This window comes from Lasiosphaeria miniovina, assembly GCF_030549165.1.
Source record: "Lasiosphaeria miniovina strain SMH2392-1A chromosome Unknown B0T26scaffold_2, whole genome shotgun sequence".
NCBI classification, from domain to species: domain Eukaryota; kingdom Fungi; phylum Ascomycota; class Sordariomycetes; order Sordariales; family Lasiosphaeriaceae; genus Lasiosphaeria; species Lasiosphaeria miniovina.
In genome coordinates, this window is record NW_026848221.1 from 7,127,415 (window position 1) to 7,148,660 (window position 21,246).

General features: G+C 56.8%; 11 protein-coding genes and 1 non-coding gene across 12 annotated transcripts; 6 read left to right on the forward strand and 6 right to left on the reverse strand.

Moving 5' to 3' along the window:
- Positions 1 to 125: 125 nt before the first annotated feature.
- On the reverse strand, positions 126 to 1,037 carry B0T26DRAFT_638004 (uncharacterized protein; the record flags this gene model as incomplete). The annotated part of the gene is made up of 1 exon (XM_060436981.1): positions 126 to 1,037. One exon carries the CDS (start codon positions 1,035 to 1,037, stop codon positions 126 to 128), a length of 912 nt encoding a protein of 303 aa, XP_060301715.1.
- An 802-nt stretch (positions 1,038 to 1,839) lies between these two features.
- B0T26DRAFT_699526 (thioesterase-like superfamily-domain-containing protein) lies at positions 1,840 to 3,415 on the forward strand. The gene has a single exon (XM_060441472.1). The coding sequence runs from the start codon at positions 2,303 to 2,305 to the stop codon at positions 3,323 to 3,325; it is 1,023 nt and encodes a 340-aa protein (XP_060301716.1). The 5' UTR covers positions 1,840 to 2,302; the 3' UTR covers positions 3,326 to 3,415.
- Positions 1,898 to 1,992, forward strand: B0T26DRAFT_t66. The gene has a single exon. It is a non-coding gene; the product is annotated as a tRNA-Ala (tRNA).
- Positions 3,416 to 3,444: 29 nt separating the features above from the next.
- Positions 3,445 to 4,297, reverse strand: B0T26DRAFT_749024 (uncharacterized protein; the record flags this gene model as incomplete). The annotated part of the gene is made up of 2 exons (XM_060445044.1): positions 3,445 to 3,758; positions 3,826 to 4,297. The coding sequence occupies 2 exons, from the start codon at positions 4,295 to 4,297 to the stop codon at positions 3,445 to 3,447; spliced, it is 786 nt and encodes a 261-aa protein (XP_060301717.1).
- Positions 4,266 to 4,598, reverse strand: B0T26DRAFT_699529 (uncharacterized protein). Its single transcript, XM_060441473.1, has one exon. The coding sequence runs from the start codon at positions 4,539 to 4,541 to the stop codon at positions 4,287 to 4,289; it is 255 nt and encodes an 84-aa protein (XP_060301718.1). The 5' UTR covers positions 4,542 to 4,598; the 3' UTR covers positions 4,266 to 4,286.
- A 1,563-nt stretch (positions 4,599 to 6,161) lies between these two features.
- Positions 6,162 to 7,715, forward strand: B0T26DRAFT_699533 (uncharacterized protein). The gene has a single exon (XM_060441474.1). The coding sequence runs from the start codon at positions 6,473 to 6,475 to the stop codon at positions 7,448 to 7,450; it is 978 nt and encodes a 325-aa protein (XP_060301719.1). The 5' UTR covers positions 6,162 to 6,472; the 3' UTR covers positions 7,451 to 7,715.
- Positions 7,716 to 8,278: 563 nt separating this feature from the next.
- Positions 8,279 to 8,836, forward strand: B0T26DRAFT_186586 (uncharacterized protein). Its single transcript, XM_060433649.1, has one exon. The coding sequence runs from the start codon at positions 8,329 to 8,331 to the stop codon at positions 8,653 to 8,655; it is 327 nt and encodes a 108-aa protein (XP_060301720.1). The 5' UTR covers positions 8,279 to 8,328; the 3' UTR covers positions 8,656 to 8,836.
- A 1,236-nt stretch (positions 8,837 to 10,072) lies between these two features.
- Positions 10,073 to 11,511, reverse strand: B0T26DRAFT_699536 (uncharacterized protein). The gene has a single exon (XM_060441475.1). The coding sequence runs from the start codon at positions 11,090 to 11,092 to the stop codon at positions 10,328 to 10,330; it is 765 nt and encodes a 254-aa protein (XP_060301721.1). The 5' UTR covers positions 11,093 to 11,511; the 3' UTR covers positions 10,073 to 10,327.
- Positions 11,512 to 12,759: 1,248 nt separating this feature from the next.
- B0T26DRAFT_607457 (uncharacterized protein) lies at positions 12,760 to 13,011 on the reverse strand (the record flags this gene model as incomplete). The annotated part of the gene is made up of 1 exon (XM_060435839.1): positions 12,760 to 13,011. A coding segment is annotated over one exon (252 nt), but the record flags the coding sequence as incomplete, so codon positions are not given.
- A 42-nt stretch (positions 13,012 to 13,053) lies between these two features.
- On the forward strand, positions 13,054 to 14,103 carry B0T26DRAFT_186596 (uncharacterized protein). Its single transcript, XM_060433650.1, has 2 exons — positions 13,054 to 14,025; positions 14,087 to 14,103. Exon 1 carries the CDS (start codon positions 13,266 to 13,268, stop codon positions 13,962 to 13,964), a length of 699 nt encoding a protein of 232 aa, XP_060301723.1. The 5' UTR covers positions 13,054 to 13,265; the 3' UTR covers positions 13,965 to 14,025; positions 14,087 to 14,103.
- A 444-nt stretch (positions 14,104 to 14,547) lies between these two features.
- Positions 14,548 to 16,189, reverse strand: B0T26DRAFT_749029 (RmlC-like cupin domain-containing protein; the record flags this gene model as incomplete). The annotated part of the gene is made up of 3 exons (XM_060445045.1): positions 14,548 to 15,686; positions 15,747 to 16,027; positions 16,110 to 16,189. 3 exons carry the CDS (start codon positions 16,187 to 16,189, stop codon positions 14,548 to 14,550), a joined length of 1,500 nt encoding a protein of 499 aa, XP_060301724.1.
- Positions 16,190 to 18,687: 2,498 nt separating this feature from the next.
- On the forward strand, positions 18,688 to 20,700 carry B0T26DRAFT_673336 (uncharacterized protein; the record flags this gene model as incomplete). The annotated part of the gene is made up of 3 exons (XM_060439584.1): positions 18,688 to 18,710; positions 18,832 to 19,037; positions 19,316 to 20,700. 3 exons carry the CDS (start codon positions 18,688 to 18,690, stop codon positions 20,698 to 20,700), a joined length of 1,614 nt encoding a protein of 537 aa, XP_060301725.1.
- Between the last annotated feature and the right edge of the window lie 546 nt (positions 20,701 to 21,246).

Below are 21,246 nucleotides of genomic sequence, written 5' to 3' on the forward strand. Positions count from 1 at the left end.
ATCTTGCCGGCTGAGAAATCTTGTCGGCTGAGAAATCTTACACAACAGCAGAGCAGCTCTATAAGCAAACAACACGCCACTCTCCTCTATCTCTCTCATTGCTCGGGCGCACTTCCTGTCCGACCTCATTGCTCAGATGCACTTCCTGTCGCCGCAGCCGAATCCATCCACTCCCGTGCGATGGCGTCCCAGTATTGCTGGGCGTGTTTCCGCATGTGCCCGACATGGGGCGTGCCTTCGAATAGCTCGGCCTCGACGCCGAAGCCCTTCTCGCGGGCCTGGGCAGCGTGCACCTCGATGTCCTCCCAGTGGATGATGTCATCGGCCTTGGAGTACAGATAGAGGCGACGGGCGCCGACGTCGGACAGGGTGGTGTCGTTGACGGCGCTGGTGCTGTACGCGGCGGTGCTCGAGATGCCCAGGGCCCAGCCGTAGAAGTGCAGGCCTGCGAGGAAGGTAGCCGCCAGCGCCTGGGTCACGACAAAGGGCCATGGGAGCCAGCCCGCGGCGCCCAGGGCCATGGCGCGTGACCAGCGGCCGATGTTGGCAAAGAAGCTGGAGCTGCCGGGGGTCGAGTCGAGCACCAGCAGCTGGTGGGGGAAGACGCCGCCCGTGCGCTGGTGGTATGCGTAGAGCGTAGCCGCAAGGTTAATTCCGCCCGTGTTGGACATGGCGTGCACCAGCACCCGCTCGGTCGTTTTCTCGTCCCTGTCTGGGTAGATGGCGTCGATGACGGGCTCCATGTTCCGGGCGCGCGTTTCGAGGCCTTGGGTGAGGGCTTTCAGGATGGGCGAGAAGACGAGCACCATGCGGGCGTGCGGGTACAGGTGGCGGTAGCCATGGGCATATTTCGCGACGTGCTTGGGGAGGGCATCGCCCCAGCTGTAGAGGATAACGGTAGTGGGATCCGACGGGCTCGGTTCGTCGAGGCCCGTGGTTGGGCTGGTGGCCTTGTCGCTTTCCTGCACGTACACCTGTTTGCTCAACTTCTTGAAGTCGGCAAGCAGCGACGCCTGGCTGTGAGTCTCTCCCGACATTGCAACGGCGGTTGTGCTGTCAAGCCGAACTATCTGCCTGTAGTCGGTAGTATTTGTGGGTATAAGCCAACAAGGTGCCTAGTTCCTTTGCTGTGGTGTTTCGGGTCGAGTAGCGCCACCAGCAGACTTGGGAAGCGCACGTGGGATAATAATGACGGTTGCAGTTCCTGTCCCTGACATATTACATCTGCACATTCAGACCCGCTGACTCGGAACCCCTATACTTGGGGGTGGTATACTTGGGGGTGGTCTAACTCTAGCGAGGGTTTGCACGTTTTGCGAGCCGTTCCAAGTCCCTCAACGCGGCGGTTTGTTGGGGCGGCGCAGGCTACGGAACGGGGTTGCCGCTGTCTGTGCCGCCCGGAGCATGCCTGTTTTGGCACATCGACAGGGGCGAGTGTGCTGGAGTTGACGGGTAGGCTAGGGTCCCCTGGCACTGGCGACAGATGCCGGGCCGCTCTAGGAGCTGGGAATTGCATGTGAAAGACATAACAGCTAGAGGCAGGCTGGAACCTACTGGGCGAACCGGGCGAACCGGGCGCTCTCGTGGGTGGTGGGGGCACACATGCCATACTATGTAAGCTGAGAAGATACGGAATACTTCTTCCATTCGGCTTTACGCTTGGCGAAAGTCTAGTGCCAAATTGCCCAGCATTTGAGAAAGCCAGGAGCGATTGAGAGGGAGATTATTAATTCAGGGCACAGATATGCCGAGGTAAGTGGGGCTGCAGCATATAGCAACTAGGGGGGAATCCGAAATACACAACCTTGTCAGCTAGAGTTTTGAGACAGCAATCTTGCAGCGCTGGCCCAGCGTGTTGAGGGGTGGTATGAAGCCCAGACCGTATTAAAAACACCAAGGGTGTATGGTCTAGTGGTATGATTTTCGCTTCGCATTACGTCCTCCCTCTGTATGCCCTGTGAAAGGTCCCCGGTTCAATCCCGGGTGCATCCAAACGTTTTGTCTCTCCCGGTAATGTGAGGGCACATTGCTTTTTGCCTTTTCCACGTGAGCAGCCTCAAAGCTCCCGTCTCCACGGAGCACGAAATGCCCCAAATCCAAATCGGCTTGGTGGCCGAGTCCAACCCCGCCACACCACTGCGCAACCGCTCACTTCCGGCATCTCCACTCAGGAGCCGAGGCCCCGCAGACCAGCCAGTCGACCGGATACAGCGGCTTATTTACTCGCTCCCCCGAATGACGGCGTCGAGCTGAGTTTAGGTCACTACCAGAGTACGTGGCTTCAAGAGAGAAAGACACAAGAATGGCCCAACCAACCTCCTTGACACCCTTCTCATTGGCCAGCCGGGTCGAGAGGCTCGACTCGCACACGTACAAGGCGAACCTGGTTGACGGCTACTGCATTGGTACCGTGCCGAATGGAGGCTATGTGGCATCGTGTCTGGTGCGGGCGGCCAGCATCCACCTCGCAGCCCGCGGCCAGACCGACACCCTGACGGCTCACTTCGAGTTCCTCAACCGCACCGAGGTTGGGCCCGCCATTATCGTCGTCGACGACGTCAAGCCCGGCCGCCAGCTGTCGACGGTCCATGTCACCCTGTACCAGCATGCGCTCCTACCCCAGTACCCCTGGATCACGCCAGGAACCACGCGCAAGGAAATCGCCGCGTACATGACCATGGCCGACCTGCAAAAGGAGCAAGGCATCTCCTTGCCCACCGGCTGGACTTTGAGCCAGCCGTCTGCCCCGCCGCCCACGCCCGACTTTGCAGCCCTGCGCAGGGGCCACGACGCCCACTGGGAGCCTCTCGTCTTCCTGCCCGGCAATGTCCTCGCATACACGCGCTGCCTGCAAAACTGCGCCTACTACGCTCCGCGCGGCGGCCAGCCGTCCAAGAGCACCATAGACCTCTGGGTGCGCTTGGCCTCGGGCGAGCCCTTCACCAACGCATCCCTGGCCTACGTGGCCGACTGCTGGCCCTACGTCGTCGAGGCTTACCGGCCCTCCAAGGAAGACGCCGCCGCCGCCGCCGCCGCCGCCAACAGCCCTCTGCCCTTTCCGCAAGACTCGGTGTTCTGGTACCCCACAGTCGTGCTAAACCTCGACCAGAAGAAGACACTGCCCGCCAAGGGCCTAGATTGGCTTCGGCTTCGGGTCCAGACAAAGCAGATTAGGAACGGCAGGCTGGATCTCGAGGTCGTGGTGATGGATGCAGACGGAGAGCTGGTCGCTCTGAGCCAGCACGTCGCTCTGATTCTGGACAGCGCGAGGAACACCGGTGAGAGGAAGACAAAGACGGGCAAGGCCTCGGGGAGCCACATGTAAGGAGCGCACGAAATCAGAGCAGATATACGCAACACTGAAACCATGCACCAAGTGAGGTACTTTGAAGGAGATGCCCAGCTAACTACACCTACCTAGTGGAACCAATTTAATACAGGATGTCAAAGCTCTTTATCGCCCCCATTCTCCTCGGGCAGAGCAGGTTCTGGGTTGCCCTCCCCGTCAAGCTTCCTGGCCGGGTCGAGGCACAGGTAGTAGCGCGCGTAGTTGCCCTCGCCCCCGTACACGGTATCGTCCTGGATAATCTGGTCGACGAGCTGGAAGCCCAGTCGCGTGTACACGTTCAGCCCGCAGTTGAATGCCAGCATGAAGATGCCGATGCCCAGCTCCTCAGCCACCTGCATGCCCTTGCGCACCAGCACCGTCGCGATGCCCTTCCGCGCATTGTCGGGGTGTACGGCGAGAAAGTCGAGTTCTGGGCACCCGGGCTGTGTTAGTGAACGCTGCCTGATTACCTAGAAATCCAAAACGAGAATAAGGACTGGCGGACTTGCGCATGTAACCCTTGCACTCGTCCTTGAACTTTTCGAGCCGCTTGTCGACTGGGTCGTCGATCGGGTTCATATCCTTGCGCCAGTTCCACGTTGTGCTGGCGTGCAGCTCTCTGAGCCGGTCCCGCTCCTCGACCGACGCATCGGGGACCTGGGCGTCGAGCCACGCATTGGTGTGGGCTTCGGGCATCACCCAACGCGCGAACCCAACTAGCTTGCCGTTCTCGTCGACGGCTTTGGTCTCCCGGACCTCGGTGCGGTTTTTGAGCAGATTCCACGGGTACCGCCGCTTGCCCCGGGCGACAAGCTCCTCGAGTGGCACCCCGGGGTGCTCGATGCCCTCGGAGTCCTTCCAGGGCATCCATGTCAGCCGCCAGGTTATATCGTCCCAGAAGGCCGTCATGTTGTTGACAGCGATGGCCTCGGCGTCTCCGAGACGGCAGGGAACAACTCTATACGCCATGGCCGACTTCTACTAGAGTTGCAAAGGTGAGATCCGCTACGTACGGAGTCGAGGCTGTCTTAACGTTTTGTATCTTGTTGCTCGCCACAAGGTGTTGTTTGTGTCTAGTGGTCATTAGAGGCTGGTGGTCATTAAAGGCTGGTTGGCGTTCTCTACCAGGTGGTCTCGAGAAGATCGATTGTGCGGCACTGCCATGCGGGGATGCATATCTGTCCAGTCGGTTCAACAAGCACGTTCCGCACATAGCTATCGGCTAATAGAGGAGGATTATGGGGTTGCAGTGGCCACCCATGTCCAGCGGCAAAGGCTACCGATCCATCTATCGTGATTTTGGGGGCGGTCCGAATTTGAGAACATACGATATCTTGCAATGAAACCTATCCAAGCTAGAAAAGGGCTTGCATATTTTTTTTCGTATATTAATTACCGTGATGGTCGTTTTTAGGTTTTATTGGCATGATGACCTATGTGTTCCAGAGAAGCACATGCCGCCATCCTCCTAGAAAACACGAAGTAAGGTTCAGTCAAGATACAATTGGGTCGGCTTTGGTGATATATCTGCTAGTGGAAGTCCCTCCTTGAGCAGACGAAATAAAAAGAGCGAGTCTCCTGCAACTGTTAAAACGTCCCCAGTCACTGTGTGTACATAGGCCGCCAAGCGTTACAGCTCACCGCCCATGAAAATACCACATTTTACAGCTAAAATTACCACATTCGCTGGCAACCCCGCTCCAAACGCTAGCAACGCAGTTGCACCGCAATTGCACCTCGCCGCCGTCGCCAACGTCAACACACTTCCAAATACGGTAATTCTAGCTCAGGACCGTAGATTCGCTCAAATCGCTCAAATCTACAGTAAAAAGCGAAGCTGACTTCGTTAAATTCGCTTACATAACAGGGCCAAAAATAGATGATATATATACTCTATATACTCAAGAAGAAGCTCGAAGATCCATTTTCTATCGTTATAAATGAGGGCTTTGGCTACGGCCTGCCAACTACAGCCTCTGTATTCGGTGGTGGTGTTGTCCACTGTTGCCCTGGACTTCACGACTCTTCCACGTTGGCAGCCAAAATCAACCCTCGTTGCGCCGAAGTCCTTGACATAGTTAGAGCTTCGTAATTTAGCGGTATTGAAGAGCGCAGAAGCGGCGAATTCGCTCAAATCATCCATAAGATCATCGAGGGAGTCATATTTTGTACTAAAAAGTCGATGCCCGGGGGGGGGGTTCGTAAGTGGTGGTGGCGGGGGCGCATTTTCATCGGGCGCATTTTCATCGGGCGCATTTTCATCGGGCGGCGCATCGCTAAGATCGCCAAAGTCGCCAAGATCGCTTAGATCTTCAAGGGCGGCCATTTCTATCGCTAGTTAGTACTGCACGACGAAGTAAATAAGGAAGAAATGAAGCCATACCGATGCATCGATTGAATGCGGCGATGACGATGTCTTGGTGGTTGTTGGAGGTGGGTTGCAGTGGAAGGTGTAAGGTTCGGCGGCGTTGTGGTAAAAAGAGGTAAATTACTGCGCGGCAGAATCTTGGATGTACTGGTGGGGGGGGATGCCGGCAGGGTTAGGGTTATGTGTGGTGGAATACAGTGACTGGGGACGTTTTAACAGTTGCAGGAGACTCGCTCAATAAAAAACGGTTAGATTAATTACAACTAATAGGTAATTAGGTAAATCATTAATCATGTGTTACGTTCAGCTCATGCCTACAAGGTTTTCATTCTTACAATTATATGTTGAAAAGGGTACAGGGACATATAGGCACCCTGTCAGATGATAGGAGCCGTCTTTTCGAATCTCACAAATTGAAATCGAGGCTCTGCTACAGTTATGCCCACGCAGATGCTAGTTTGTGGCGTCCGGGACATTCCGCACCTGGGGTTTGATGCCGGCACAATTCCACCCCGCACCAAGTACGAGCTACTATGAAGGGAATAGTCCTGCTCTACCCTGTATGCTTACCTGCCTTAGCCTCGACGCTCAGCCCTTGAGCTGGCGCGCCCATTTTAGTATTCGTCCGCTTTTCGTCCCATTTTCGCTGCTTACTTGGACTTGTGAACCCCCAAGGAAGAAACCTCGTCGACTCTAAGCTGCGGGATTTATCGTTGGATTTTCGCCCCTCTTTGCTCCAAAGTCCAACCCACACTGCGTCGATTCTTCTGGTCCCAATGGACGTCGCCCTGCGCCTTGTTGGCGCTGCCACTTTGGCGACCCTGGGCTACAAGGCGCTCGACGCCGCGTCGCTTTGGCTGCTCCCGGCCGTCTCTCTGTCGCGGTACCAACATCGTGACGCTAATGGCAGGCCTTGTTCGTGGGCGCTCGTTACCGGTGCGTCTGCTGGCATTGGCCTCGGCTGCGCCCTCGAGCTCGCTTGTCGCGGCTTTAACGTCATCATCCTCGGCCACAAGCCGTCCGAGCTTGCTGAGGCCGAGGCCGCAATCCTAGCCGAAGCGCCCTCTGTCGAGGTCAGGGTCGTCGTGCTCGATGCCGTGCGCGCCACGGCCGCCGACATCGACGCGGCACTCGACTCGGTGGCCGACCTCGGGCTGGCCGTGCTCGTGAACAACATCGGTGGCATCGTCGTTCAGGACACCAGGCGCACGCTGCGGACGCTGGACGAGTTCACGGCGCAGGACGTCGACAACACCATCTCCCTCAGCGCCCGGTTCATGGCGCAGGTGACACGGCGTCTCATCCCTACCCTCAGACAGCACAGCGTCGGTGCGCGGTCGCTCATCATCAACCTCTCGTCCGCCGCACACCTCGGCTTGCCGCAGCTGGGGCCCTATTCCAGCTGCAAGGGCTTTGTTAACGCCATGACCGCGTCCTTGGCTAGAGACTTCCGCACCGCAGGCGTCGGTGTCGACGCCATCGCCATCATCCCGGGCGATGTTCGGTCGCAGAGCAATGATATAGCGCCCCCCAGCGCCCCCGACAGCCGCCAGTATGCCAAGGCCATCATGGAACGCGTCGGACGGGCCGTCGACAAGGACTGGCTCACTCTGTCGCCCTGGTGGCCGCATGCGGCCCAGATCTGGATGCTAAGGGTCGCCCTGCCCGAGTGGCTAGCCCGAAAGGCTCTCAGCGACGAATTTGCGAAAAAGAAACAGCAGGAGGCCTTGAAACATGCCAATAAGGACGACTGATTGCCGAGGGTGAAGGTGAAGGTGAAGGTGTCTTGGAGAGTAGATTATAGTCACTCGGCCGCCACCCACCTCGATTACAATAGTTATTCTCAATGGTAATATTGCTTTAAATTTATACTACCTTTTAAATATCTAGGTACTAACAACTACTCTACCATAGTTAAATAGCAACTTGAAGCCATAATATACGTGAGTATATTCTTCTCTAAGGACGCGTGATTTGTGAAATGTGGTTTATTTATCATTCCACCAACTAAGAACGGCCATGCACCAGCACCCACGTTTGGGCTACAACCCGGTGGCGTCATATTGTTTTGATTTTCTTCTCCATTTCACAACCGTACTATCCATGGTTGTGCCGAACCTTGACGGCTCCGGGCAGTTCAAAGTTCGGGTGTGTGGAAGGGAGCGGCCGGCATATGATGCGCCAGTTGTAGCCAACCGGATCCGAGAACCTTTCGTGTTGGACTTGTGCTTCCTGGGTATCGGCTTTATTTTTGGGGGCGTCTCCGGCTACTGTAAAATCGTCCCCATTCACTGTAGGTACATAGGCCCCCAAGTATTACAACTCACCGCCCAGGAAAATACCACATTTTACAGCCAAAATTACCACATTCGCTGGCTGCCCCGCCCTAAGCGCTGGTATCGCAACTATACCGCTATTGCACCTCACCGCCGTCGCCAACGTTCAACATACTTTCAAATACAGTAATTGAACCTCTCGACCGTGGATTCGCTCAAATCGTTCAAATCTGCAATGAAAAGCGAAGCTGACTTGGTTGAGTTCGCTTACATAACAGGGCCAAAAATGCAATAAAAAACTGCATACCTGCTTACAACTACTTTCAACTGCCCACAACTAACTGCCCTACTAATCCATGCCTTCCAATGCCCGGGCAGTAGGTCGCGGGACCCTTCCACTACGTGTAGGCTTTGCAACACGACTTTCGGCCACTGCAGAGGCTGCAGGGCCACGTGAAGCTCGTGATGTTGTGCCGCCCCAGCCACCGCGTTATGTGCCTTGGTATTGTGAAGCTCGTGATGCTGTGCCGCCCCAGCCACCGCGTTATGTGCCTTGGTATTGTGAAGCTCGTGATGCTGTGCCGCCCCGGCTACCGCGCTGTGTGCCCCGGGTTCCTGTGCCCCGGCTACCCCGAGCTACATTAAGGTTGTTGATAGTACGGCGAGGAGGTTCCACAAGTTAGCTGAGCTCATTAATATCGTCGTCGTCGTCGATAACGTCGTCGTCGATAACGTCGTCGTCGTTGATATCGTCCTCGTCGTCAAGAGTAACCCCCTCCCACTTTGAGGCATGCCGGCGAATAGAAGGCATAAGCCCGGACAGCCTACCCGGCCGCCCGGCCGGCTGTGTGGCTCTCAGCTGTGTAGTCGGGACCCTCGGTACGTTCGCTATCGATTAGGCCGAACGCATAACTGACTGATTTACCTAGGTGGTTCTTGTAGACGATTTAGAAGAGAGCCACGCCCTTATTGTTAGTACTATAAGTATTATCGTATAACTAGACCCAGGGGTAACGCTTCTACTGCTCCTCATACTAGGGAGGAGACTAAAAAAGGCCCCTCGGCTTGTTTGGGTCATCAACCGACCAAAGGACTTTATAATGGATATGTTTATCGTCAAGTAACTTCTTCGTGGCCTGGAATGGCGAGTATCCCTTGAGGGCAAGTCTGCAAATACGAGCGCGGTATTTTCGTAGGTGATTATGATCGAAATCCAGGTCCGGAAAAGCTCTTCGCAAGTCTTTGGAAATCTCCCTATTAGGGATAGCTGGCCGGTCGATATATACAGCAATAAATGCCTTGTGCTTAGGGCCAAATATGACTCTGTGCTTCAACTTGTTGAAGTCACTCTCAGGCGGATGATTTGCATGATTGGTATGCTCAGGAAGAAGCTCAAAGGTCCATTTCCGGTCGTTGGAAATAAGCGCTTTGGCTACGCCCTGCCAAGGGCAGTCCCTGTGATCGGTAGTGGTGATGTTCTTCGTTGCCTTGGACTTCACGACTTTCCCTCGGTAACAGCCAAAATCCACTCTTATTGGCCCGAAGTCTTTGGCATAATTGGCGCCGCGTAGCTTGCATACGCCAAAGCGTATAGAAGTAGCCCATTCGTGCAAATCGATGACTAGATCGTCGAGGGTGTCGTATTTGAAGGTAAAAAGCTTGTGGTTGGCCGGCGGGTTGGAAAGTGGTGATGGTGGCGGCGCGGGCGGCCCGGCGATGATTTTGGTGGTGGTTTGGTTGAAAAGAAAGGTTGCAGTGGAAAAGGAAGGCTATAGTGGAATACGAAGGTTGCAGTGGAAAAGGATGGTTATAGTGGAATACGAAGGTTGCAGCGTAATTAGGTTAGGTTGTGGTAAAAGTGGTAAATTACGTGGCGGCAGAATTTTAGATGCACCGATTTTATTGGGTTAGGGTTTGGTATGGAGGCATACAGCGGATGGGGACGATTTTACAGTAGCCGGAGACGCCCCCTGATTTTTCGTGACCAACTTTGATCTATGCATAAGTGCGCAAATAAAAAAGACTTTAAATTTAAGATTAAGGTCGCTAATTAGGCGTACAAAAATCGTATAAGAAGTCAAAGCCGCCGTCAGAGTCAAAGTCGCCGTCAAGGTCAAAGGTTGGGTCCATGTTCATTCAGGCAAGAAAGTCCTTTGCACTAAACCAACCGTATTCAGGACAGAATCATTCAGACGAGGTAATTAAATGAAGTTACTAAAATAAAGGTATTTTGAGGAGGGAGTCATCTGCAATATTAGTAGTTACAGGCAGGGGTATCTATGGATTGATTATCATTACCCAGTATACGATAGGGGTCTTTAAAAGGGGGCTTGGTATGGAAACATGACGAGGAAATCAGTGAGTGATGGTCGCAACCCTCTGCACCCACGTGCGAGCCTGGTCCTCCTGGACTATCTTCTCAAAGATCCACCTCCCAACGTCCTCACGCGAGATGGTATAGCCGATGGCCTTGGTCTCGACCTTTTTCTCCTGTGGGATCTCCATGCCCGCGCGCACCTTGCTGTCGCCGGCGGTCACTCGCCCGTTGGTCAGCCCGCTCGCGCGGATAACGGTCCAGTCCTCGCCGCTGGCGATCATCAGGTCCTCCATGGCCTTCTTGTCGCGGTGGGGGATGGCCAGCACGACCTTGTACAGCGGCACCATGAGCAGCGGCAGGTCGCGGGCGAAGGAGCTCAGGCCGGTGGAGCTGATGCCGACGATGCGCGGGCGCCCGGCGACGCCGTCGGCGCGCAGGGCCTGGATTGCCTGCAGCAGCACGTCCATGCCCTTCCGGCAGACGTCCGAGTCGGCGTTGCGCAGCCCCTGCAGCGACGGCTCGTTGCCAATGGACGAGATGACGTAGTCGACCATGGCGCCGGGGCGCGACGGGTGGGCAAGACACCGCCGCACGGCGTCGCCGCCGTGGGCGTTGCCCTCGTCGATGCGCACCGCTTCGCGCTCTTTCGGCGAGAGCTTGTCGGTCAGCTTGTAGGGCACTCGGCACAGGGCGACGCATGCGTATCCGGCTTCGATGCAGCGGCGCAACGCCGCGAAGCCACATCCGCCTGTTGCGCCGAGGAAAAAGACGGCCTTCGGCGCAGAGGACTCTGGGGCAGACATGGCGAGTTGGGGACGAGACGTTGGATGAGAATAATTATGTTGAATTGGGTGCAGATGCTTGGGGGTTTTGGCAATTAATTGAGAATGTTATGAGATTGATTAGCGACTTTGGTTTGAGGAGCTGGCAAATGTGATGGCTTTTGTCTCAAATATCGCTCAGCTGCATCCGGGTGTTGTCTTTATCAATAGAGGTGGCATTTGGCGACGCCATGGCTTCGACCCAGCGACGTGTTCGCTCAAATGCCGCTATTCAGGTACTTGAGTCTTGCGCGCACGCAAAGCGCGGGAGAGCTTCGCCGTCCAAATCTGTGGTGGCTTGGCTCCATCTCATGCGTGTCTGACGCGTCACAAGTCCGCAACTCGCGGTGCATCGCGGGGGAATTTTGGATCCGTCGTGTGGTGGAGGTGTCTTGTTGCTGCCAACTGCCCAACATCAGTTCAGGTAGAAATTGCTCCGAGCTTCCACCAGCACGTGCAATTGTCCCCAAAGAGGCTAGGTAGCGAGGCCTGGGAAGGGGGCGCTGCAAGCCCCAAGACACGGCGTGGAGGGAATTTTGGCCGAGTTACCCCGCCTCTACCAACACTCCGATAGCTTACAGCATGTGTGGTGCCCAACCTTAAATGATCCCGTGGCCTACGTGGCTTGCTTCACATTAATTACGTCTGCAATTGCGTTTTGAAATTGGTCGTTTTCACGGGAAATACGGCGAAGCCAGAGCCTGCCACAAACGATGGCACGATGCAATCTGTGTGTGCTTAGTGCAAAAATTCCAATTTCCGCCTGGAGTCGGGAGATATTGACTGCCCACCTGCCCAGGCAATGCAACCGAGGTACCTAGGTAGGTAGGTAGGTAGCTAATTACACTCAAATCCCGTCCGTCCGTCTAAACAGTTCCATCTAACAACAAAGAAATGCCAGGTTGTCGCAGCGACGAGACAGGGCGCAGAGGAGGAAAAGCATGCAAAGGAGGAAAAGTATGCAAAGGTCTTGAAACGTCAAGTGTCGCCCTTCATTATCGGCACAGTCCCTTAGCAGGACTCCGTGAATGGCAGACTCCTAGCATCTCAGCTCCCTCGCTCCCTCGCTCCCTCACTCCCTCGCTCCCTCTTTACCGTGTCTGTCTTTGGCTGGCGACGGCCGCCTAGTTGCGGCTGTGGGAGGAGCGGCTGCCGACGGAGCTGATACTCATGCTCGGCGTGATGCTGCAGGCGTCGCTGTCGCGCGCGCGGTCGCGGACCTGGTTGCGCACAAAGTCGCTGAACCAGCTGGCCTGCTCGACGATGCGAAACCCGCTGGCCGTCGTGTTGGCGCTGCTGCCCGCCACGCTCGGCGCCGCCGCCCGGGGGGGAGGTGCGTCGCGTGCCGAGGCGTAGCTGCCACCGCCCTGGCTGCCCGAGTACGAGCTGCCGGCGGGGCTGGGCCGGTGCGTACTGGCCGACCCCTGGCTGGCTTGGCTGCCGGCGCCCAGCACGGAACGCGGCGCGGCGACGCTACGATAGCCCGAGTCGGCGTACGAGCGCGCATAGGTCGAGACTGGGGTCGGCGGCGGCGGGCGGGCTCCCGGGCCGCTGCTGCTGCCGGTCGTGCTTGGGGGGGCGCGGCTGGCGACGAAGCCCGAGTAGGCCGAGCGGGACGAGGCGGCGTCGGCGACGGGGGCCAGGCCGGGCGTGGTGCACTTGACGCAGCCCCCGTTGACCACGACTTGCACGCCCGGCGGCAGCGCCATGTAGCCGCTGCCCTGTGCCATCAGCAGCACGTCCGTCTCGCGGCCCGTCGGGTTCCCCTTGATGAAGGTGATGGCCTCGCAGTCCTGGAAGTCGACGTCGCGCTCGAAGTCCTCGGCCGCGATCCGGTGCTGGTAGCCGCACTCGTCCCTCGACGAGAAGATGGCGTCGGTCCGGTCGGACCAGCGCCGTCTCTGGGTGGGGGGGCTGCGCGTTAGCCGTGTTGGTCACAGCCCCAATGGGGTTTGGGGTTTGGGATTCAATTAAGTCTGCTTACCAGCTCCTGCGTCATGGACATGTTCGCCTCAAACTGCTGCGACGAGAAAGACATGGTGGCTGATTGTGTGTGAATCTGGCCGAATGTGTCGTGTGTTGCAAGTGGTTTTGGTTTGGGGTTGGAAAGATGATTCGAAGCTGAGCTGAAGCACAGGTCGACTGTAAAACACGGATGGCAAAAGCCGTCTTGGTTGTCAATGCTGGATCGTTGGCTTTTGCCTTGGTTGTCAAGGCTGGATCGTTGGCAGTGGGATGTTCGCTTGCTTTCATGCTTTCCACTCTGCCGGGACAGTTGCTCTTATTTATCTGCCTGCAATCGAGACAGGCTCATGTTCGTGCCCGACGGGAGCGGCGTCAGAATGCAAGATCATCACATCGTGGCGCCTATCCGGATGTCCGGTTCTGGTGCCGGCCAGGAGAGACGACCCCGTGGCCAATCGGCTGGTCCAACAGGCCGACTTGGAGTTTGTCGTCGAGGTCGCGTGGACCCCGGCAGCAGTTGGGAGCCAGATGGGCCCAGTGCCCAAGGTGTGCCCAAATGTGGCAACCGAGGTCTGGTTTGGCGAGCGGTGACGTGTCTGGACCCGAGGCCGCCCGACGCTTGCTGGCACGCCTGCTAGTGCCCTGGACACTGGGGCTGCTGGCACGTCTGCTAGTGACCTGGACACTGGGGCTGCTGGCACGTCTGCTAGCGACCTGGACACTGGGGCTGGGGATGAGGCGGTCAGCCCATAGGCCGGGCAGGGGTGACTCGTTCTTGGAAGCGTTGAGCGGTCTGCGCGCGGCAGGACGCTATTGGCCGCCTAGGCCGGAGACTTGGTGGACTTGGTTTCCAACCAGATCTGTGACAAAAGTGGGCCAACCGACATGAATACCGCGCTTGCCTCAGCTCACAGTCGCAAAATCATCACAGCTACCTGCTAAGGAAGATTGTGAGTGCACCTAATCAGTTGCCAACCTCTAATCAGTTGCCAACCTCTAATCAGTTGCCAGCCTCTAATCAGTTGCCAACCTCTAATCAGCTGCCAACCTCTAATCAGTTGCCAACCTCCATGTCACAGTGACGACGACGGAACAAGCGGGACACATCAAGCGTGTAGTCTGATGGCCTCGGTCCAAGAAAGGGACAGGTTCTTACGTAAAAGAATAGAAACACGCTGAGCACAGGAGGGGAGCCATAGGATAGAAAAATCAGACAACTCATCCAGCCCAACGAAACCGAGTTCAACTCTGACACAATCCAGCCAACCAACTCGCTGCATAATCGACTCGCTGCACCAGGCCGTCAACGCATTTCCGTTTTCCCATTACTCAATACTCATAACCCTACCTGATCAAACGCGTGATAACAGATCAACGAATGAGTTAATCGCCCAGTCGCCAGAGACAAGCATGAACAAAGAGAGTCGGACACAAAACGAAACGGACATGGAGACGCAACTAAATACAGCAGCCTAGAAAGCCCTTCCGCCGCCGGCCAGAGCCGTCAAGTTCTTGTTGCCAGGCACAATGATGGGTTTCTCCTTGGGCAGGGCGTCGATGACCGAGTCGGGCAGGTGCAGGTGGTCCTTGATGACCTGCTTCGGGGTGAGGGCCAACCACTGAGCGACGCTAATGTCGCTAAACTTGGGAGCCTGTAGCACTTCGAGGACGATGAGGTCCTCGTCGCCCGTGTTCTCAATGTAGTGGCTGGAGCCTGCGGGTACGTAGCCGACGCCTCCGGCCGTGTAGTCGAAAGTGCGCGAGGCGGCGGGCGCGACGTAGACGGTGATGCGGCCGGATCCCTGCAGGAAGAAGGACCACTCGTCCGAGGTGGTGTGCCAGTGCATCTCGCGCATGGCGCCGGGCTGGATGGTGATCAGGGCCGTCGAGAACATCTTGGCCACGGGGAAGGTCTGGGGGTCGAGAATCTTGACGGACCCGCCGGGGGTGGTGAAGGGCTGCTGCAGCGACCAGTGGTAGGTGAAGGAGTTGTTACCCGTGAGGGCGCCGGCTGACGACGTCGTGTTCTGCTGCTGCACGTCCTCGGGGGCGGGGGTGCCGTTGAAGATGTAGAGCTGGCCCTTGGGCAGGTCGTCAAAGGCCGACACGTCGGCGCGCAGGTCCTTGCTCAGCACCTCGAGCGGGTTGCGCTGGAACATTTCGGAGACGAGGAAGGTGCCGTCTTCGGAGAAGCCGCCGTCGTCGAAGACGAGCAGGAACTCGGCACCCTCCCCAAAGGCCTGGATGCTGTGCGGCACCCCGGCGGGGAAGAACCAAACATCGCCGGCGCAGACGTCGTCGATGAAGCTGCGCCCCTCGTCGTCGACGGCGGCCACGCGCGTGCAGCCCTTGAGCATGAGTGCCCACTCCGACGCCGTGTGCCAATGGAGCTCACGGTATGAGTTCGGGGCGAGCCGCATGTCAACTCCAGCCATGGCTTTGGCCGCTGGCAGCACGTCCGTGTTCTGCTGCCGTGCCCACCCCGAGTTGGTGCCCGTGCCGGGCCTGTTGTGGGAGAGACCCATGGGCCACATGAGGCTAGGCACGCTGCCACCGTCCGTCCCGGGCGGCGTGAACAGGTCCGGATTCAGCTTCTCGTAGTCAAAGGTGCCTATTCAGGGTAAGTGCTTGACTTTCCGGGTCGGGGTAAGAACACAAGGTTTTGACTCACGAGGTCCCGGGTCCGTGGATCCCTCGGTCCCACGGATAGGCTGGGGCGGGTTGGCACTGTCAAAGTCAAGGTACAGGCCCAGATTGGCGCCGGCCTCCTGCCCGTTGACAAGCTCCGGGTTCGGCACCACAGCCGGATCCGACTTGCCCGGGTCTGGAAGCGGTGCATTGCCACCCAGGAGGCTAGAGTCGCCGCGGAGCGATCCACTGGCAGCCGTCACCGTCGGCATGGGTGGCTTCACGCCACCAACTGGCCCCGAGTTCTCTCCATAGTCGCCGATCCTAGCAATGAGACGGAGCGGGTCAGTGACACGGACACGAATGACGGCATTGCATGGCACTGTGCTTTGGGGATCAAACTCACTGCGGAGTCGGCAGTGCCAGGACAACCGAGTGCCGATGGACAATCGCCAACGAGACGATGACGTGTACGAGATGATGCATTGTCAAGCCTGGTACGTACTCGTCTTCACCTTGTTACCCGGTACTGGTCTGTCTGGCTGGCCTGGCCTGGTCTGGCTGGCCTGGTCTGGGGTAGTAGATGAGTGTGATGCAACGTGGTCTGTCTTCTCAAGACGCCCTGTGGCCGCCTCTTATATACCAAACTCTGACCGTCCACGCTCCACACTGCACAGCAAGTCCGTAAACGATGACGGGGACTTTGGCAGTGCGGCACGACTGCCCCATCGAGTGTGGCTAGCGAGGAGAGCATTGGGCCGAGACGGATGGAGAATAAAGGCGCACATGGTGTCCTGGCCTGGCGTATTGTGCGGCTTGGAAGCCACGGCTTGGAAGCCACAAGGCATGATCTACGCGCACTCACCTCGGTCAGTTGTTGAGTGGTTGCCTGGGGTGGTACTGGCTAGACTGTGTTGCTCTGCTCCAACACGGTCCACTCTGGCAGTCGCTAAGGTGGTGCGTGACACCATGTGCATGTCATTGAGGTTGCAGCACTCTAACTCTCTGACCCAGTCTCAATGTCGACAGAGTGCAGCGTGTGACGGCATATGTACGTCTCTATTGGCTCGTCAGATTCGCACCCGAATACACGTCCAGAGAGCCCGTCTTGGGCAGGCAGTGAGTGTGGTCCATGTCAGCAAATCGGCAGTGCCAGAAATCGACAGTACCAGAAATCGGCAGTGCCAAAAATCGAAAGTGCCCAAAACCCACGGTCCATGCTACCCACCCACCCACCGGGTCACAAAGCAACAATATCGCCAAAGCATGTGCAGAATTGCTAAGATATCTACAGATATTCCGCTGCGCCGTTGGACGCAGACCTTGGACATCGTCACGCAAGGCGGCCAAGCAGCATCTTCTCCGTCTTGGCCGCCATGGGCCGGTCTAGAACGAGAACTTGAAGCTGACTGCCCGCTAGCCAGCCGTAGAGTAATATCATGTTAGTAGTAGGATGTATGTGCCTCGTAGCTTCCTTGTTTTGCTGAGCATGATAACACACTCTCGTGTCTCTCCGCTCCACGAGCTCATCCAGCCGCAAAACATTGCGATTGGATTATCGATCCGGAAGTGCTTTCTGCCGGAACCACGCAATCATACCGTGGTTCCCCATAGCCGCCGGCCCAGTTGGCAATTGCGACCCCATCTGTGAGCAAAATCCCGGGGTAAGCTCGCAACTAACTCGGAGATACCAATGCGGGCAAGACGGCGACTCGGGTGAATGCGACGTTGCCCGGCAGGGATCGGGGCCCCTTCCGAACACGGTAACTAAGGTACCTGCCTAAGTAGGTTCCTGGTAGGTGATCGACATACCGGCAGGTCAACATTATCTAAATAAGTGGTTGATTCGGAAGAAAAAGGGAAAGTCGATGCCTGACGCTAGTCACAATCCACATTCCATATCGGGATTCCGGGATGCGGCTCGCTGCCGGTGGCCGGCGCATCACATGCCGGTCCTCCGTCTCCACACCCGAAGATGCAGGTTAATAATAGTAGCAGATGGGAATCAGCGGTGCCTATTGTCCTTTGTCCAAATATCTCAGCTCCCCAATTTGGCTACAATCTCGGCCGTATTGCCTTTCCTTGTAGCCGCCCCCGATTTGTCACGTCTCTTGTGAAATTCTCTCAAACACCTCATGCGTGGTGTTGCTATGTGTATTGTTTTGCTTGCCTGCTAGTAGGTTATCTACCTGGGATGTTACCTTAGGTGTTGGGGTTTTTATTATTGTCGACATCTTTTTTTTGAGCTGACTGCCTTATATCCAACCAAAAGGATCCAAGTCCCAAGGTAGACGAGATACCTCGTCATGATTTGAATTGTACCGAAGATGGCTAATATACTTACCTAATACCCACTAGGTAAAGTTGTTTCGCTCTCGAGCAAAGTTCTAGAGAAGAAAGATTCGGACTGGTGCATGTTCCCCCGGAGCTCCTCGGGATCGTGACTGTAATTACCTTAGGTAATAGGATGGCGTGTAATGACTTCCATGCTGGGCTAGAAAGATTAGATCACGAACACGAGAATATGCATCAATCCTTACTCGCAGTTTTAATTAACAGCAAAATGCCACGCATCGAGGACTTCTGCTCTCTGGTACGAGTCTAGAAGTAACTTTGACTCGCTGGGAGTAGTTCCCTCATTTCCCCCTCCTAATTCGTAGTCCATTGAGACGAGATTAAGGGCCCGATTGGGTATAGAAACTCTCACAAGCTGGGGGCCTCACCGTCCGCATCATGATTATAGGCAGGTGATTGTTTCCGGTCAGCAAGGTGAGCAGTGAGGTGAGATAGGGTGAGATAAAGTGAGTACCGGTAGAGTCATGGAACTCATCAAATGATCAAGCTTTCCCGCCAAGAGCGGGAAGGATGCCGAACCCCACTGTGCGTCCCACTCAGGCCATGCGACGCAGTGGCAGCGGAGCCCCCAGCCGCTGGCCCGCTGCAGCTGGACCCTACCGAGCTCCCAGGGGGCAGCCCACCTGAAAATGTGCGGTGGTACATACATTAGGTAGGAGCGGAGTAGGCATAGTGCGGGGCAATCTGGAAATTTTCCCAACAGCCCAGGGCGCCCGAAGGGACCACTCGAGCACTCCCGTCGCACCAATTTTGATGCTTACCTTGGACCCAAGTTTGAGGCTAGCTGCCATCATCAGTATATTCACCGGTAATTCGCACGCCAAACTCGCCATGATGGACATTGACAGCGGTGCCGATGTCGACTTTGCCCGTGGCACCCACAACTTCCTGCAGTGGTTCCAGGCCCTGCCTGGCGCCACCTTTCACAAGGACATCAAAATCGTCGACATGAGGCACCAGGATGCAGGCCGCGGTATCGGTGCGTTATTCGTCTCCTCTCGTCGCGTCTTTCTTTATCCTTTTTATCATCTTTTTATATCTTTTTATTTTTATTTTTATCTTGCTTCCCTTGTCCCCGAGCCAGTTTCCCCGTCCCGGGTCGTGCGTGACTAGACAACCACCTGTTCGTCCAATATTGCTACTCGCCCTCACGCCTCCATCAGCCACGCATGAATCCATGACCCATCCTCAACACTGCAGCCCCACCTACCTATGCGCTTGCGCATGTCGACTTGGTTGAATGCTGAAACGTTCCAGTTGCTGCCGCCGACATCGAGCCGGACACGGTTCTGTTTACTATACCCCGCGCGAGCATCGTCTGCGCTGCCACCTCAGAACTGGCGGCCAAGATCCCTCACATCTTCAACGCCGCCCCCGACAATGGAGCCGGCTCTGCCCACATGGACGACTCTGACGAGGAGGACGCCGGCCCCGAGCCGCACGACCCGTGGACCCTGCTGATCCTCGTTCTCGTATACGAGCACTTGCAGGGCCACGCGTCTCGCTGGAAGCCCTATCTCGACATACTGCCTTTGGAGTTCGACACGCCCATGTTCTGGCAGCCCGCCGAGCTCGCCGAGCTGCAGGCCAGCGCCGTCGTCGCCAAGGTCGGCAGGGGCGAGGCGGACCGCATGATTCGGGAAAAGATCCTCCCCGTCGTACGCGCCCATGAGCACGTCTTCTTCCCCGCCAATGGCGTCACGCTCGCCGATGAGCAGCTGCTTCACCTCGCCCACCGCATGGGCAGCGCCATCATGGCCTACGCCTTTGACCTCGAGAAAGAAGACGACCAAGACGACCAAGAGGGCGAGGACGGCGACGAGTGGATCGAGGACCGTGACGGCAAGACCATGATGGGCATGGTGCCCATGGCCGACCTGCTCAACGCCGACGCCGAGTTCAACACGCACATCAACCACGGCGAGGACTCCCTGACCGCCACGTCTCTGCGACCCATCCGCGCTGGCGACGAGATCCTGAACTACTACGGCCCCTTGTCCAGCGGCGAGCTTCTGCGCCGCTACGGCTATGTGACCCCCAAGCACACCCGCTACGACGTGGTCGAGCTACCCTGGCCGCTCGTCGAGAGCCGTCTCGAGGAGCGCCTCCTCACGCGCCAGCAGCAGCCCGACTGGGAGGAGAAGATGGCGGAACAACTCACCGAAGCCGGTGAGGACTTTGAGGACAGCTTTGTGCTCGAGCGCGCCACCGGCGAGCCTGATACAACAGGCCAGCTCCACGACGACGCCGTATTCGACGGCCTTCCCGACGAGCTAGGCGAGCAGGTCAAGGCTTTCCTCAAGGCGGCCAAGAAGGTCAGCAGCAACAGCCTGGTAGTCGAAGCCCTCGCCGACAAGGACACGCGCAACGAAATCTACCTCGACAGCGTCCTCAAGGCACTCGGCGACAGAGAGGGCCAGTATCTAACGAGGCTGGAGGACGATGCTCGGCTGATCCGCGCGGCGGATAGGCCCCACGGACGAGAGCAGATGGCCATCTGGGTTCGGAGGGGCGAGAAACAACTCCTTCGGGAAGCCCAGGTATGGGTTGCGGGGAAGCTGGACGGGCTCCGGAATAAGGCCTCGGACCGGAGACCAGGGGCTAATGAGGGCGCGCCGTCTACCAAGCGGCGGCGGCCTTGAGGTTGTATACATATGCCATAGACATGATCGTAGACATCTCGACTCGGGTTGTGTTGTGTAGACTGGTGGGAACCGCTGCGAACTTGCGTCTTGGCTGCCTGCTCTGCGCGGGGACATTCGCACGAGGCTGCATGTGTCTTTGCATGCAGCGGAGCTCTCCAGACTGGTTGTCCTAGCGTGGTCTCTTCAGACTGGTTGTCCTAGCGTGGTCCTGCCATCCGGAAATGCCTCGAGAAAGATACTGTTTCACCTCAGGCCTGCTCGTGCCGAGATCACCGCGGGGTTTGTCAGTCGTCGGATCGCTGTACCCAGGTATGACGGCGCTCACTCCATCGCCGGCATGGTGGGATGTTGGTAATTGCAAACCTGCTGTCGGCGTCCAAATTTAGGCCCAGTTATTTAGGTCCTGTACGGATACATACAAATCCAATAACACGCTTGCCTCAACGCCACTTATCAAAACATTTATCTCCGATTCCCGAACGCCAAAAAAAAAAAAAAAAGTTCCATCGCAATATCTCTCAGGCAATGTGTTTAAACCGACAG

What these genes read in the sequence shown, in the direction of transcription:
- B0T26DRAFT_186596 (XM_060433650.1), top strand. Translation starts at nt 13,266, where the DNA reads ATGGCAAAAGCCGTCTTGGTTGTCAATGCTGGATCGTTGGCTTTTGCC.
- B0T26DRAFT_699526 (XM_060441472.1), top strand. Translation starts at nt 2,303, where the DNA reads ATGGCCCAACCAACCTCCTTGACACCCTTCTCATTGGCCAGCCGGGTC.
- B0T26DRAFT_699529 (XM_060441473.1), bottom strand. Translation starts at nt 4,541, where the DNA reads ATGTGCGGAACGTGCTTGTTGAACCGACTGGACAGATATGCATCCCCG.
- B0T26DRAFT_699533 (XM_060441474.1), top strand. Translation starts at nt 6,473, where the DNA reads ATGGACGTCGCCCTGCGCCTTGTTGGCGCTGCCACTTTGGCGACCCTG.
- B0T26DRAFT_186586 (XM_060433649.1), top strand. Translation starts at nt 8,329, where the DNA reads ATGCCTTCCAATGCCCGGGCAGTAGGTCGCGGGACCCTTCCACTACGT.
- B0T26DRAFT_699536 (XM_060441475.1), bottom strand. Translation starts at nt 11,092, where the DNA reads ATGTCTGCCCCAGAGTCCTCTGCGCCGAAGGCCGTCTTTTTCCTCGGC.